Here is a 17,541-nt window from a genome sequence, read left to right on the forward strand (position 1 = left end):
CTAAACTATTTCCAAATCCTATGTCTGGAAAAACAGTATGAAAAAAGATGTGCAATGTATTTTGTCCGTGTGGCTTCACCGTAGTGTGACATCATCAGCAGGCGCAGGCCCCCGAGCAGATCTGGTGCCTAAACCGGATGGGGGGTGGGTGTCAGTTTTTCTACTTTAAAAAAGGCCAAATAGGGGCGTATTCTTTTTTAGCTCCTGGTTCCAGAGCCAAACATATTTCAGCCTGTGGGGTTGCCAAGTCTGCGCTGGAAAATGTTGCTGTGTCAGCATTTGTAATTCTACAACGGCAGACAAAAAGCTAGCCTGGCAAGCGAGACTAAATAAATTTATTATTTAGTATGGCCACGCTCTATTGACGGCTCTCTGTTTTGGGGCAGGTTCTACCGTTGTCTTTCAAATGATCTCCGCATTCCAATAGACAATGAATGTGACATACTCTTGTTTCACTCTGTTGCATCATCCCACCCACCAGGCATATAGAGTGCCCTGATTGGCCCACAAAGTGGATAAAGCTCTGTGATTTGTTCACTAAGCAGATAGAGCACTATGATTGGCCCACCATTATGGACCAATTACAGCTCTTTATGTGTTTGAAACCCCTCTAGAGAGCTGTGATTGGCCAGCCAGAGTCCTGGTAGGAGTTGCAGATGTTCCAATGGAGCATGCCTAGACCAAACTTTGCAAAGCAAGAATTTGGTCTAGTTCACTAGGCTAACAAAAAGCTGTAGCTGGACAGTATGTTAGCCAGTAAATAGGAGCGACCCAGAAGTTATTTCTTGCACCCCTAAAAAGCCACGGCATCATTTTGTTCTAAACAAAAATTGGGTGAAGAATGCTAGAGGCTAACGTTAAGCTAACATACTAATAGTGCATTAGAAGCAAATTGTCAGCTCTAGAAATATCTCAAGCTACTCATTTAATCACCAACAGCTCAATATTACAGTGAAATGTCTTCATACTTCTCAACTTACTGTGTTTGACTTGTCTTCACCTGCCATCTAGAGTCTTCTGGCGCTGATCCTTAACTGGCAACAGTTGTTCAGAAAGGAGTCCTTTCTTTTGTTACATGGGCTGCAGTACCCAAATCTGACCACAGGGTATCATTCTTACTTCATGTACCTTTAAAGGGCAAGTCAACCCCTACCAGATTCTAACTCCACTCCCACTTCATGTTTGAAAAATGCAACAAATGCTGTTGCTTGGCAGACCTAGAGGGCGGAGCTGCTAACAAATACACACACACACAGGCTCACAACAGCATTGTGACATCATAATGTACCAGTTTACATCATAGCATACCTCTTAGCCAATAGCGGTGGCAGATTTAAATTAGAATACAGTGCAGAGTTTTTACCTGACAACGGCACAACACTGCCAGTTTTAGGCAAAATATTTAAATTTTAACTAACATGCACTGAAGTGCCAAATTATTGACAACACGTATCTGCAGCACGATTAGAAACTCGTTTATTTAGTTTATCAGCAAAAAAAAGTTTACTTGGGGGTGACTTGCACTTTAAAAGAACTGGAAACAAGAGTAGTGTGTATATCTGGTGGGGCTGGAAAAACTGCAGCAATAGCTAGATAAGCTGAATAAGGATTTCTGTAGTGTGAACACAAATATATTACATAATTATAGACATGATTCAATAGTTTGTCTTCTTTTTCCTCTCTTTTTGTTCCATTTGTCATTTCTGATCTCACTGAGACATCAGATGTGGCACAATTAATTCAGAGGATACAGAGGAGTTAAAATTAACAACAAGAACATTAATAAGCCAATAATAAAATGTTGAAACTGAGAAAATTAAAATTCCAAAATCCAAGATGAATGCAAAACTAATCATTTCAATAGTATTCTTTTCTGTTACAGCTCAACATTTAAAAACAAACCAAATACAGACTGAAAGAGACACATGACTTTTGCTTTTCATTTTCTGCTCTTTTTAATACATTTATTTGTTGCATTCTTCATGTTGTAGTAAAACCTTTTGTGGATTTACCAGCTTTATTTTAGGGTTTACAACCAGGTTTACCTTCTTCTGCACCTTTTTATCTTGAATTTGATGATGCCCAGTGTAACTTTTTTGGTCAAATTTTCTTTCAAATTTTGATCCCTTTTATGGTAACGTTGCAACTCTATATGCTCGTTCATGTTTATCGTTCATTTTAACCTCCCAAGACCCATATTTTTATATAGTGTGATTTAAAAGAAAAACAAACACTTCTAGCATTGCAGATTTGTCGACTCTCATGAACGTGAACAAAAAAGGGGAAAAAATTACATAAAAATTTTGACTAACTTCCAATAAAAAAAGAAAGAAATTTTTTAACGTAAAGTCAATATCAAGAATCTAAAAGGGGGAAATAAATTACTTAAAACATTTGACAAACTTCCCAAAAAAAAAAACATTTAAATGTAAAGTCAATATCAAGAATCTTTAACGAAGAAAACTGGTCTAAGTTCAGGAGAATAAAACATTTTAGTGCAGGAAGTCAGTACCCACATGTGTGGACACTCCAGAGGTTGAACTCTTTCTTTCCCACCAGTTGCTTTTTTATGGACTCAGAACAAAAAAAGATTTAAATATCAATAAGTTTTTAATATCAAAAACTTTTAATGTTTTGAGGCTTTTTGAAACAAATTAATTTGATCCAGTAACATTTTCTTCAATGAACCAAATCTTTTACTGGAAAAGTTGCAAAACAAACAAACAGAAAAAGTTAAGTAATTTGAAGTTTGAAAATATTTCTACGACAAAGATTTTTGCAAGCATGCAAATAACTACAATCTAAACAAGCCCATTTTCCAACATATAAAACATAAATTCAGTTTTTTCTGCAACATTTATTGAAGTCACATCAGCAGAATACAGCAATACTCTTCACAGAAGACTATAAAAACCATCATGAACACTGAACTTTCCTCCTGAAAATACCATCAGTCATGAGTAAAATGCTAAAAAACATCTAATTGTGGGTTTTCTTGTCTCTCGTTCCAAACCTAAAAATACAGCATTTCTCCACTAAATATAGATTTCATACTCAACAGAAAGGGGAACAAATAAGGCAAGCAGTGAAATGAACAAAAATGAATAATTATTTGGGAAATATTTTACATGGGTACACATTTTGGAGAAAAAGTGTAGGTTCATGTATTTGTGTGTTTTTTTTAAACTATCAAATTATAGTGTTAAAAATGGAATCAGTTGCATTTGTGTAGAAAATATAGATGACAACATCACATGATACAGATAGCTTTATGAATGGACTTTTCTCTGATAAAAATGAGTTTACTCCCTATAAGATAGATGTGCTAACAGCTAGTTTTGGCAAATCCAAAGTGTGTTGTTGCCTTTTTAGGACTGTTTCAGGCATTCAATTGTACTATTAAAAATTGTAATATAAAAAAAATCTGAATAAAATCATCAAACACAAAAATTCCATTCAAAACATATGAAAAGGAGCAGATGGAAGAAATCATCTTATGAAACAGATAAATTCTTAAAAGGTGTAGTTCACTCATTTTATCACGGCACGGTTCGGTATTTTCCCTCTGCTTTCCCCTCTATTTTTAGTCCCTGCTCCTTTGAGGTACCTGGCAAGGCTGAGTCGGGCCAGCAGTGTGATTCTGGCAGCTGATTGGCTAGGGAGCGGAGTTACTGGTTGCTCCAGAGATTTTTACTTTCTGTTTCACCACCTGCAGCCATTTGCTTGTTCAGAGTCTTACAAAAAGCATAAAACTGAGCAAAATGTCCTGCAACACCAGCATGTTTCATGTGTGTTGTGTTTCTGTGGAGCATACAGATTACCTTACACTGTTTACTGATCAGCTCATGTTATTCTGTCATGAGTAAAATCCCCCACCCCCCTCCCCGTACCTATGAGGGGCACATCCACTTTCTGTCATGGAGCTGGCATGGGGACAAAACTACACTCAGATGGGCTGATTCCAACCATGCTGTACAGAACTGTTTTAGGCTGAGTAGTGTTCCTGGAAAACCAACTTTATTTCCTGATATTTGGACATCTCTTCTCAGACTGGCTAACAATAACGCAACTCTGCCACTGACTTGCATCTCTGAAGTTTTATCTCCATGAATAACACAAGGCTGGAGGAGTTCTGCCGTGTGGTGAAGTTGCTAATGCTAACGTTAGCTTCAACTAGTTGGGGCATTCTCAGCTGTTTCCTGGACTCTAGACCAACAACAGCCTTCCCCGTCGTGAGTCAAGATTGGTGAGTTCATGAATGTTAAGTGACAGCGTTACATAGATCTGTCAGGATTTTCTAATCCTAGAGTTTCATCGTCTATTTCCTACCAGAAGCTTATGTTTATGTTTATGTATTTAGTATACACTTTTGTCCAAAGCGACTTACAAGTGATATTCGGCATGTTGCCCTTGAGGCTAACAACAACAATAACAACAACAACAACTTGACATCAATCATGGAGAGGAGGGAACAAGGAGTGGACTGTAGAGAGGGGGGTCGGGTGCAGGGAGGGTGCTAGTTTAGAAGATGCTCTCTGAAGAGCAGGGTCTTCAGGAGTTTCTTGAAAATTGAAAAGGAAGCCGCTGTTCTGGTAGTGCTTGGAAGGTCATTCCACATTTGTGGAACGATGCATGAGAAGAGTCTGGATTGTCCTGAGCGTGGTGTAGGCACTGCTAGCCGACGATCCTGTGATGACCAGAGCGGCCGGGCCGAGACGTAAGCCTTTACAAGAGGATTCAGGTAGATGGGAGCCGTACCATCTCGGACTTTGAATGCTAGTGTTAGCAATTTGAATTTGATGCGTGCTGCTAGCGGTAGCCAGTGGAGCTCAAAGAACAGAGGGGTGACGTGTGCTCTTTTTGGCTGATTGAAGACCAGATGTGCCGCTGCGTTCTGGACCATTTGAAGAGGTCTCACAGTACAGCCTAGAAGACCAGTTAGAAGGGCATTGCAGTAATTGAGGCGGGAGATGACAGTAGATTGCACGAGGAGCTGGGTGGCATGTTGTGTTAGGTATGGTCTGATCTTTCGTATGTTATACAGTGCAAAGCGGCATGAACGAGCAACAGAGGCAACATGATCTTTAAAGGTCAGGTGTTCATCAATCACAACACCCAGATTTCGAACTGCCTTTGAAGGAGCCAGAGATAGGAAGTCATTTTGGATTGAGTTATTGTGCTGTATGGATGGTTTTGCTGGGATGACAAGTAGTTCAGTTTTATAGAGGTTGAGTTGGAGATGGTGGGATTTCATGCATTTTGATATGTCAGAGAGATGGTTTGATATTCGTGCAGAGACAGTGTGGTCGTCCGGTGGAAAGGACAGATAGAGCTGGGTGTCGTCTGCATAGCAGTGGTAGGAGAAGCCATGTGAGTGAATGATCTCACCCAGTGAGGTGGTGTATATGGCAAAGACAAGAGGTCCTAGTACAGAGCCCTGGGGGACTCCTGTGGCAAGATGGTGCACGGTAGAGGATTGTCCAAGCCAAGACACACTGAATGATCGTCCTGTGAGGTACGATTCAAACTAGGTGTGTGCTTTCTCTGTGATGCCCATGCTAGAGAGTGTGGACAAAAGGAAGCCATGGTTGACAGTGTCAAAGAAGATAATGCAAGAGATAGGTGTAGGAGACTATTTTAGTGTTCAGCCTGCATGTAACACTCAGAGTGACTGATTATAATCAGAAATAATGATTGAAAAATTGAATTTCAGTGTTCTACACCTTGAAATATGAATGGAAATTCAACTATTTACTAGCATGAAATAAAGCTAGCTGTTTTTCCAGTCTGGCAATTTGGTTGGGATATTGTTGGATGTAAACCATTTTATTAAGGAAGCTGTCTACAATGGGTAAAAGGGTAATTATTTATAACTTTTACACATAAAAATTCATAAAATTGCTGGAATACACCTTTAAAGCCTAAAATTTAATGGAATAAAATCCAGAAATGATGAAGTGAGTTCCACCCACCGGTGCCTGCCCGGATGCAGAACCAGGCCCTAGGGCTCTGTTTCCCAGCATTTCCTTCCCCGGAAGTAACGCCACACGTTATCTCCGACATCTATACATGGAAGTCTTCCCCACCCACCGCCACTCTGTCATCGCTTCTTCGCAGCTGTGCCACGAGTTTTCAGAGCCTCTCAGCTCAACACTATGGCTTTCGAGACTTGTAAGTCCAACTCTTTTTTTTTTTCTGGGCACATGGTACGGATTTCCCTCTCAGTCTCGTACCGTGTTTCCTATATTAAACTACGTGTGGTCCCATCCGATGCTAGGTCCTCTGCACTTGGCCCACTCTCTCATGCTACACACAAACTAGCTAAATTCTCTCCAACCCAGTACCAGTCTGACAGAATGTAACTAAAAACACACGATGTAGAGGATTTGAGTCCATGGAAACAACAGTTCTTATTGTAGCTGTTGGAGCTGGACTTCTAAATCATTTAACAATATTGAGACTTCAAATTTGCTTTAGAAGTCCACATTGGTCTTGGCTGTGCTTGAACTAGCTGTTAGCTCGTTGGTCCTGGAAAATGTAAAAGCTATTTCTTTGAACAGAGGCTGTTCAGGAAGCTATCTACAATGGGCGAGTGTAAAATTTGTTCAACAACACTTATACTCTGAAATGTTTGTGGGAAAATTTGTGTAAAACTTTTGCTTTGACACTATTTCATAAAAGTATAAGCTCAATTTTATGACTTTGGGTGATTAAGCAAAATATCTAATGAGTTCATTTCAGGATTTATCAATTATCCTGTGTTAAAATATTGATTTTTTTTTATCATTGAAAGTGGGTTATAGACATAAAAGTGACTTCTGATCTTTAAAATTACTCTTTAGCCTTAATCAAAATGAAGATTCTGATGAGATAAGTTTGATTAAAATGTGGTCAAAACCAGTTAAACACAAAATAAATGATCATATGGCAATTTTACAGCATAAAAATATCCGAGCAGCTTCCTCACAACGGCTCCACTTCACAAAAATGGGAGATGAATAGATGCCTCTCTGTAAACAGGACGCTCCAGAAATCTGCTTCTCTGAGATGATGAAAAGAATCACAACCCAAAAAATGTAACCAAAATCTGTGCATTATTCACAGGTCAGCTCCCCAGAGTGGCCCTGAAACAGAAACAATCCAGAGTCATGCTCTGAGGGTGTAATGAGGAGCGCCTACGCCAGCAGGAGGAGCATCAGCGTCACCAGGAGGATCAGAAGGGGTCGGATCAATGCTGCCGTCGACGGGATGGGCCGCTTCTTCTTGGGGCCGTTGCAGAGCGGCGTGTTGCAGCAGGTAATGCACACTGAGTTCAGCTTGCCAGTGCAGAACTGCTGGTAACCAGAGGAGGCAATGAGGCAAGCGCCAGACGATGCGCAGGACTTCCGATAGTGAATCCCTGCAAGAAACAAACAAACAAAATAAATCTCTTAATTCCAAATAAAGCAAATAGAAATATATGATGACTGTACATCCTCTCTTAAAGGGCAGAGGAAACATTCTCTCTGCTGTAATTAGATTTCTAAAATGTAACTTTTAGGACTCCTTTGTTTTGCCCTTCTGGAGGATTTTATTGCTTTTTTTGAGTTATGAGCATATTGACTTCTGCTCGACTCTTATTAACTGATATTTGTCAGCGTGGCACTGTGTAGAATTAGAAAGAAAAAAATGTACCTTTTTATTGCACTTCTGTTTCCAAGTCCATATTAATATAATTTGTTATGTTTCTAGGAAATATTCTAGACAAACGTATCATCTTTTCATGCGAACCACCCCCTCAAAAAAATTAAAAAACCTAAACAAACAAAAACGGGAGACAACTACATTAGAATATCAATAAAATATGTGTTCAGATGAGGATTTGTCTTCTGGATGTTCTCAGGGATGAGAGAACACATGCTTGTTTTTTTAAGTGAAAGCATTAAGTTACCATCTGTTCCCTGGCTGTTCTTTCTCAAGGACACCAACCCAAAGCTACCTGCTCAGCTGCAGCATCTGTAAACTTCTCATCATGAGGAGGGAGCTCAGAACCATCAAGCTAGCTCACCTTGCAAAATGCAGAAATGAAAAACCTGGAGGATGTCCACAGAGATACTTTTAGACAAAATCTGGCTGTGCAGAAGTTTTTCCAAAACTTTTTGAGAAATGTGTTGGTAACAAAGAGTCCCTTTATTAATGTAACTTAGTGTATTATTAAGCATTAATAAACAAAGGCTCCTTTTTATTAAAATTCCAATATTGTTAACTATTAAGTGTCCTTAAGGTTGGGAAAAGGGGTGGGGTGAGGTGCTTCGTAATGTGTTACTTAATATTAAGCAGTTGTTAATACTTTATTAATGCTTAACAAAGAGACCCTTGTTGTAAAGTGTTACCAAGTAGTTTAAACCAGGAAAGGTGCATTAAAAAAAAAGATTAATTTTAAAGATCTTCTGTACAAAAGTTACCATCTTACCTATTTGGTGGCTTCCAGAATAGCCGCTGTTCAGCGGAAGTGTTTACATCCAACTGGTTTGATTAGCTAACAGCTAGAATGAGAACACTCCAAGGCCACGGTTTATTAGAAACATCTTAAAAACAACTTCCATCTCTTAAATTTCACTGTTGTTGTGCAGCAAATTTAGACACCTTTTCAGTGCCACTATTTTCGCCTGGAATGATGTTTGACAATTAGAAACTGTTAATTGAGCCTTTATATGACACATGAAACTTTGTTGGTGCTCACAATGGCCCAAGAGCCCCGTTAAATTGCCAAATACAACCCATGTTAGAGCCCTATGCTACGGCCTTATGCTATTGCCTGATTCAGCACCTTGGACAGCGCCTGCAGGCTGCCATTCTCTTCTCCAGCTGTTTCAGCCTTTCCATTTCAGCACCACGGAGAGAGCCACAAAACTGCACAACAAAAAATTTGTGAAACTGTGACGCAAAAGGTGAAACGCATTATAGCTCATAGAGACTACTATTTATTTATTTACTCATCAATTACATATCTTTATAGGGTTTTATTTATGGTTTGTGCGAACATGAATGTGAGTCATTGAAATAGGTGGGCCTTTGCTCTGGGGGGTATTGGGGTGGCCAGCAGTTTTATAGCGGGAGACTGGCCACCCTTTAGTGACACCAATGTTTCCACCCTGCCTAGACCTATTACGTCTGCTTTTATGTGCTATTTGAGCATTTTTTTATTTAAAAGTGTATTTTTCAAAGCATCTTAAATACTTAATTTTGTCTAACAATTAATGATGGGGGATAACACATGCACTGAAACCAGAGGCAATGCTTTGCTAACAATTAGGGCGCACACTAGTTAGCTAAAGATGCTAACACAGCAGATAAACCCATTCCTTTCTTCGAGGCCTGTAAGTTGGGAGGGTTTATTTTATTTATTTATTTATTTTTTTGCTCTGGCAACAAAGTAACTGTCAGATGTGCGCTTTATGGGTTGAATTATTTTATTTCCTGCAAGGCAACATAAAACGAATCTAATCTTGTGCCAGAGGAAGCCGAATGAGAGACTCTTCGTTGATAAATAGGCTGAATGAGCTTTTTCAGAGATAGTGCTTTCTTGAGTTTCAGACTGCCGTAAAACATCAGGAAAGGTTTAAAAATGAGCATAAATGTGAAATAAATTATTGGCATGATGTATATGAAGAGTCATGATAAAACTAGTCTAGCTACAGAATTGTGTTTTGTCTGTGAGAGCAATAAAACTGCAAGCCTACACATCAATGATTCTCTTCTTACTTTGAAGCTGGGTGAGGAACAAAAACAGCAAATAACAATGTTTATTGTGCTGAAAATCACAGGAGGATGTGTTGAACTCTTCAACAGGGTCAGTGAGTACGACACGAGGAAGACTATTTATGAAGAGAGAGAACAGCTTTGGTAAAATATGTCTTTGAAGAAGAGGAACGTCAAATGGTGCAAATCCTAATGTTAATTTAATGAACTGTTTATGTAAAACAGCTTGTCTGACTTGAAAATAATTACATGAGATCAAAAAGTCTTTATTAAAGCCAATAGTTGGCATTTTGAGAATACAAGTTATTCAGCCAAATAAATATTTTTGCCTAAATAAAACCCAACAACTAGCATGAGCTGTACTAAATTAAGGATTTGAACAGGCTGGTCTGCCTATAAAAAAATAACTCATGGCCTATCACATTCTGCCAGGACCATTTCAGACGTAACACACTCTAAAACCTGTTTCACCACAGACATTGCTGCAAACTGGAGCTGCCATAGTGGCCTACCGCCATCTTGAATGGGTCTCCATTAGCCCCCAGTGTATGTATTTCTACTGAGGAAGGTGCTAACCCAACATACAGACACATTTTTATATGCGTTTCCACAAAATCAGACAAATGGAATGGCATGATAGTTAAAATGTGGTGAAATAAAATAAAGAAAAATATAATATTGCAACATTGAGGCTACAAAAGTAAATAGGATTTCCATGTGATCTGCTTTCAATAGTGTGCTGGTTGTGCAACTGTAGGCTGCACAAAAAACCGGCATAGTTGCCCACCCTGCATTGACTCAAGTTGGGTATGGAGAATGTGGAACCCAGCCAATATGACGTCAACGCTATTATGCTCTTCAGCGTCCAATGGGGCATTTACGTATTCATATCTATGCGTTTCACACCGAACACAGAACCGATGCGGTCCGGTCTACATTTAGCTTCTTCCCGGATCCCTAGTCTGATCACTGCAGTACTTTCATTAAATACAGAAATGTTCAAGATGTATTTAGTTACTCTCTAGCATTGTTCCAGTCTAGGGATGGGTACCTTTGACATTTGAATCGATTTGGTACTAATTCCCAGTACCTAGGAATCGATACTGGTACTTAACGGTACCAATTTTAGATACTTTTGAGTGTTTAATATTTTAATTCTCTTTTATAATTAAATACATATTTTTCTCAATTTATAACCATATTTGATAAATATCACGATAAATAATAATAATAATAATGATGATAATAATAATAACAATAATAATAATAATAATAATAATAATAATAATAATAATAATTATTATTATTATTATAATTATGCATTGAACTTATATAGCGCTTTTCTAGACACACAAAGACGCTATCACACACTCTCACACTCACACACTGCTAGTGATGGTAAGCTACTTGTAGCCACAGCCGCCCTGAGGAGGTCTGACAGAGGCGAGGCTGCCATTTGGTGCCGTCGGCCCCTCTGACCACCACTAACACAGGCAAGTTGGGTGAAGTGTCTTGCCCAAGGACACAACAGCAGGATACCCCTAGTGGGAGCTGGAATCAAACCCATGACCCTCCAATCATGAGGCAACCTGCTCTACCACCTGACCTACTGCTGCCCCAATATGTATGTAAATAACATACAACTGTTTGTATTTTAACATCGTCCTTGTAGTTTTATAAGCTGATAATTAAACTGCAGCAAACATCTTTACTGTGAACTAAATTTACTGTGTATCTTCATTCCTTTTACCGTCCTTTTTCATTAGATTTTTCCTACTGGGAAGTTAGAATTTCCGAGGAGAAAGCGAACACACCATTAGCTGATAACAACGGTGGCATAGGAAGCTAACATATCAAGCTAACGTTATCTTAAACAGTTTATTTAGCTGCTGGAGCAGATTAAAACGATGATGCCTCATGGGCTCGACACACGGGAGGCGACAAACAACCACGATCAGCGAAATTTGTCGCCGTCGCTTTTAATTCCTGACACACGGGAGGCGATCCGCGGCAGCGGCAGCGGCAGCGGCCAGCGGCAAAGCCGTCTACGCGTTCTGTTTCATGGCCAAATCGAAACTTCCGTTGTTTTGTTTGGCTGTGTCAGGTTGGAGGGAATTAAGGTTATTTAAGCTGTTCAGAGTTGAAAAGGCGGTAGATATGATGTTTCACAAGGTGCTGCTAGAGTTATGTGAAATCTTACTTCTGATTTTACTATATAAAACATAACAATAATCAACTTCTCCTCCATGTTTGCTTGGAGGTGTACGGAGTATCCTGTCCGCTCATTGGTCAGTGAATGAAACCTCCGTTGATTGGTCCTCATCTGAGCGACAGTGATGAAAAGTTGAAAATGTTTCAACTTTCTGGGATCGCGTCGCTGGGTCACCTGTGCACGACACGTGCACGAGCGCAAAATTTCACACGCACGTTTTTCGCATTTCGCTTGGTAGGAGGGAGACCCGCAATTATCACTTTGTCGCACATGTCTCATTGAAAATGAATGAAAGAGAGGCAATGTCGCCTCCCGTGTGTCGAGCCCATCACACTTAGATCGTTGTCGCTGGTTTCATCTTCACCCAATCACCCGTCGCATTTAGTAAAGTGAAGCCAAACTTTAGAGCGCGTTCGTGTTCTTCTAGTCGGAAATTCGGAGTTCCGAGGAGAAAGCGAACACACCATTAGCGGAACGGAAGCTAACAAATCAAGCTAACATTATCTTAAACATTTTATTTACCTACCAGAGCAGATTAAGATGAGGATGTCTCACTTAGATCGTTGTCGCTGGTTTCATCATCACCCAGTTACCCATCACATTTAGTGAAGTGGACCCAAGATTTAGCGTGCATATTTTCTACCATGCAGCTCTGTTTACAACTGGCTCGCAGCGAGCGACGACATAACGTTATGAAGAACGGGTACCGAAACGAGGCACCGTTTGAAATGACGTGAATCGGTGCTCAGTCGGTACTATGGAATGCGGTCGGTACCTTAAAAAGTACCAAATTCGGTACCCAACGCTACCAGTGACATCATTTTATCACGAGTTGGTGATTTATGCTAAGTAGTGTCAATAATGCTAACATAGGCTATGCTAGCGCATGCCTGTTTACTCTTTAATGACCATAATTTTAGGCTGTGTCGATTGTTCTTTTCCAGAGTCACTGGTGTCATGTACAAGACACAATTAAAATTCTCTTGTTCTTTTAGAAAATCTTCAGTTGGGTCAACAGATCGAGTCTTCAGATTCTAAATCCAGAAGAGGAACTACAACTATACATCGACATAATTCATGGTTTTTAAAAACTAAACAAAAAAGTAACCAAATGAAAAAAAAAGCTGTATGCTCAAACTGGAAAAACTCAGTTTCTTACCATCAGGTTTGACTAGAACCTCCTTCTGACACATGTCCTGTACGTTGACCGTGCAGTTGACAATGTACTCCGGCGTGGAACAGTCGTTCTGCTTCATCTCCTCACACTGGTAACACTGGATCTGAAGGGCATCTCCTTTCCCACAGAGGAAGAACAGTAAAAAGACTCATTTTCAAATCAGAAGGCATATGTGAAAATAACTAATTAAAACAATTAAATACAAATAAATTAATCTATTTGGACAACCTGACACTTCTTGGTTAGAACCCACTTAATGTTCCACTTGAATTCTCGGCATGTGTGAGCTAAACTTGACACCAAACAAGGCAAGAATAAGAAAATTGCTGACTGATAGTTTTTGAAAACAACAACATCCAGACATGGACGCAATTTTCATTTTAGAAGTGTGTGTGTGTGTGTGGGGGGGGGCACGGGGGGATCTTTACAGTATGCTCTAATGGGAAACAGGCTTCAACACAAACGATTGTTTTCCGCTTGGCCCTAGAGCTCAACCAGTGTCACTTTAATATAGCGTAATATTTTTTTTGGATGGTAAAAAGTGCAGGGGTCAAAACTTGACTTTGGAAAAAGGAGGGGGGGGGGATCACGTCTATGCATCCAGATAAAGTCCTGCTACTTTTGTGGTCCACCGAGAGAAGCACAAGTCAACTACACCAACCAGAAGAGAGAAAACTGGTTAGGAACTGGCTTACGTTCTTCAGGAAGATGCTAACTTCCTGTTTCAGGGCTCTCAAGTTGCCATGAGGTGTGAGGAAAACCAAGGAGTATAAGTACAGCAAGGGTGGTTGATGAAAGTTGACAGGGTTGCTGATTACTAACTGAGGCAAAAAGGAAAGTGAGGTCATCTGCTCACAAAAAGAACTAGCAAGTAAAGCCGGGTGTACACTGTGCAACTTGTTTTCAGCTCCATCTCAAACCGCACGACTACGTCGCTTGGCCAAGCTCATGAGTCATGTTCTCACACAGTACAACCCAGTGCTCAAATGTTATGCCCCTCTGTCCCATTGGCCATGATGTGTACAATGAGTGGTTACCGGGCCAAGTTGGGTTGCAACAATGACAGAGAAGAATGAAATGAAGTAGACCATTTGGGATACATTTTATTTGGCCTAAACACACCTTCTTTACATTACTTGTGAGGAAAACTTATGTAGCAATACCAGCTACATCGGGGTTCACACAAACCCTCCTATGCACAGTGTAGCTGGTACACTCACATGTACACCCAGAGCTCACCCAGCTCCTCTTGACTTTAACTGACTTGTCTCTTGTGGCGTTGTGCTTTATAATCAGCCTATAATCAGGTGATTATAAATTGCTGTTTGGTGTGAATCGACGGGCTCTCCTTCTGCACACCGTCACGCATTTTTGACATTTATGGACACGGAAGTGACTGTGCAGGCATGCTGGCGCATGCGCTGTATGAGCGGGCTACATTTGGGTTGGAGTACTGCTTCAACATGATCATACCCTGCTGAAGGCCGAGCAGAATTTCAAACAGTTTCCATTTTATTTGCGATGACGCAATTGCCCATCGGAAGCTGGTCGTGAGTTGTTAACCACCTCTCGTTACCCCCCTGCGTCATGCAAAACTAATCCCAACCCTAAACCCAACCTCGTTTTACTTATTAATTTGAAAGGGGATGGAAGGAGCATTGGCTTATAAAACTCTTAATCCCACTCACAAACCGCTCTCGACTAAAAACATACAAAACAGCAACAAAGACGGACTTCACCTCTCTCCGACCCAACCCCCTCTCCCTCCGTGTACACACACCACACACACAACATTACTTGAAAGGACAGATCCTCACATGAGAGGGAAATCTGCTCACAATGGGCGAAAAGTCGCACAGTGTGCGCCTAGCGTAACACAAGTGCGACCTGTGGAATGGGCCTGGCACATGATTTAAGCCCCGACCCTCCATGTAAACACAATTACCCGTGTTTGTTGCTCAAAAATGTCCTGCCTGAGACACTCCCACATCTGCCAGTTTGGGAGGTGTAGTGGAAAAGTTACAAAAACGTCACAAGCGCTGTAATTAGTGATTTGACGCAAAAAAATATATAGTGCACAAGTGCTCAGGTGGGACTGTCAAACAAAAATACTACATGGCAGCAGCTTACTGTGGCTTCTCCTTTCATGACGTGAGAACACAGTGATACCTGCTTTCTGTGAGCAAAGGCTTTCACTATGCCTTGCACTAAGGTTGGTGCAAACGTGTGAAAGCCCAACATGGAGGAATTCTCGTCACTATGGAGGACACAAATGCAGGCGCACAAGGCATATGGCGAGAGGCAGGTGTCATAAATGCTAAATTTGACCAGGTGAGGCAGAAAATCTAAACAAAGACGGTGTCGATTCTGACAGAAATAAAACAGTTCAACCAAACTCCAAACAACAGAAAACCGCACAAACTCATTGATATTAAAAAAGCTCAATATTCCTCCTCTTTTTTAACACTTTGTTATTTATCACGCTTTTATTCAGTCATTTTCAGTCCAGCACCATCAGTAGTGAAAGAAATAAATTTTCCTTCATTTCACTCTTATTTTTATTGAGTATTCTATTTTAATGAACGGATCATTAAAATGTATTCACATCATCCTGTGGCTACATTTTGGGTTTATTCTATTTGCCAAAACAAACAACTGCTGCTTTTGCACAGGGCGCCCCATATCATTCCCAAATAATCATACAAGTCCATTCTTTCCATCTTTGTAAGCTCCGTGTCTTTATGCCTGCCGGCAGGAAGACCAGGTCGAGGCTTTGAGGCTTTAATCGCAACAGTTTTTCAGCTGTTTTTATCATCTGCCTCATGAGTGTCGCCCGGGAGGTGATAAATTTACACGTTGGGCCGAGAATGAGTCGTAAAAGGAGCATCAGCAGAGCACAGAGTGGCTCCTCTTAAATTCCCTGGGATTGTGTAGGTGATAAACTACATTTACAGTACAAACAGGCAGACTGAGTGACCCTTGTGCACAGGGATGCCGCAGGGCGGTGTACAGAAACACACCCGACCGCTTTTAGAGAGGAAACTCAGAGCTTTTCCAACTCCTCAAAGGCTGTAAGGTTGAGCTTTTAGCACCTTAGACACATTGTGATGTTACAGTTCTACAGGATGTGACCCAAGCTTTAAAATATACAAATGTGTCAACTCTAGCAGCTAAACCAGGATTTCGACTCATCCTAGTAGGAAAAGTTGGATTAAAAACACAAAAGTCCTTTTTCTAGATGTCACACCATCCTCACTGAAAAATATTTAATGACTTAATCATGGAAATGACGAGATTCGTTAAGGTGTGTGTACATTCTCATTTCAGCCAAGCAGTTGTCTGAAATCTTCACCTATCACCTGGAAAGAGAATCGGGAAAACTCCGAACTGTTTACAGCCGGAAAAAAGAAGCTCCAAATCCTTTAAAGCACATTAAAAAAGGCTAACACGAGAAAACAAGACACATTTGTTTGGTTTCCACCATAAAATGGGCAAAAACAAAAGGAAAGACTTTTAAAATTTGGTCTTTCATGAATACTTTTGGAACCTTGAATTATAAGAAATAATTTAGAATTTTAATTTTAACAAAAAAAAAAAAAAGAAGAAAGAAAAGAAATAGCGCGTGAATTCAACTTTTTTGGGAGGGGGATCACTGCCGCTCCAAGCTACTCCTGTTTTCTCATCCTAGAGGCGCCAAAGGTATAAAGCCCTTACGCAAAAACACAAATCTAAAAGGAAAAAGAGATTTAAAGTACTATTGGAAGCGTGTAGTTTTATGAGGAATAAGAAACTGCAAAACGTGCAAATGACCTCCTAATTTCTTTGCATCCCTCCCTGTTGCACGCAGATTAAGACAAACATTGCGCTCTGAGCTGAAGCGCGTCTCCAGACACATACCTGCGTCGAGAAGGACTCCGAGTAAAGTCGCCAAAACGAACAGACGCATTATCTTCCAAAAATGACGCTCGGAGGAGAAACATCGGCTCGAAAGCAATTTGCTGCTCAGAGGGAGGACGCTCGGAGGAAGAGGAGGAGGACCAGCTGCGGAGGAAGCTCAGACCCGCTCATCCTCTCGGCTGGAGGGTGGGGTGAGGAGGACAGAAGGAGCTCCGCAAAGTGTGCGCTCCGGGGAGATTGGAGACCGAGGATGCTGGAGCGCGGAGATGAGGAACGGGCACCACGTGATCTCTACCATCCATAGGCTCTTGACATAAACATGTTGGAAAAAAAAACAATTTTACACTAATCCATCCATCCATCCAATTTCATCCGCTTATCCGGAGTCGGGTCGCGGGGGCAGCAGCCTAAGACTTCCCTCTCCCCAGCCACTTGGGCCAGATCCTCCGGGGGAATCCCAAGGCGTTCCCTGGTCAGGTGAGAGACATAGTCCCTCCACCATGTCCTGGGTCAA

At 40.7% G+C, this 17,541-nt stretch overlaps 1 protein-coding gene across 2 annotated transcripts; it reads right to left on the minus strand.

Moving 5' to 3' along the window:
* Positions 1-7,038: 7,038 nt before the first annotated feature.
* Positions 7,039-17,208, minus strand: LOC107377238 (ly6/PLAUR domain-containing protein 1). 2 transcript variants are annotated; one of them, XM_015946740.3, is made up of 3 exons: positions 17,028-17,208; positions 13,113-13,244; positions 7,039-7,399 (listed from the first exon to the last, which is right to left on the minus strand). In XM_015946740.3, the coding sequence occupies exons 1-3, from the start codon at positions 17,074-17,076 to the stop codon at positions 7,176-7,178; spliced, it is 405 nt and encodes a 134-aa protein (XP_015802226.1). In that variant the 5' UTR covers positions 17,077-17,208; the 3' UTR covers positions 7,039-7,175. The 2 variants fall into 2 exon arrangements, with proteins under 2 accessions (XP_015802226.1, XP_015802224.1); XM_015946738.3 differs by having other exon boundaries at positions 13,113-13,247.
* Positions 17,209-17,541: the final 333 nt, after the last annotated feature.

This window comes from Nothobranchius furzeri, chromosome 2, assembly GCF_043380555.1.
Source record: "Nothobranchius furzeri strain GRZ-AD chromosome 2, NfurGRZ-RIMD1, whole genome shotgun sequence".
NCBI classification, from domain to species: domain Eukaryota; kingdom Metazoa; phylum Chordata; class Actinopteri; order Cyprinodontiformes; family Nothobranchiidae; genus Nothobranchius; species Nothobranchius furzeri.

Excerpts from the sequence above, each read along its gene's own strand:
- LOC107377238 (XM_015946738.3), bottom strand. The coding sequence starts at position 17,076 with ATGCGTCTGTTCGTTTTGGCGACTTTACTCGGAGTCCTTCTCGACGCA. Across the intron at positions 13,248-17,027 it reads CGGAGTCCTTCTCGACGCAG|GAGATGCCCTTCAGATCCAG; the intron begins GTATGTGTCTGG and ends TCTGTGGGAAAG. Across the intron at positions 7,400-13,112 it reads GGTTCTAGTCAAACCTGATG|GGATTCACTATCGGAAGTCC; the intron begins GTAAGAAACTGA and ends TGTTTCTTGCAG.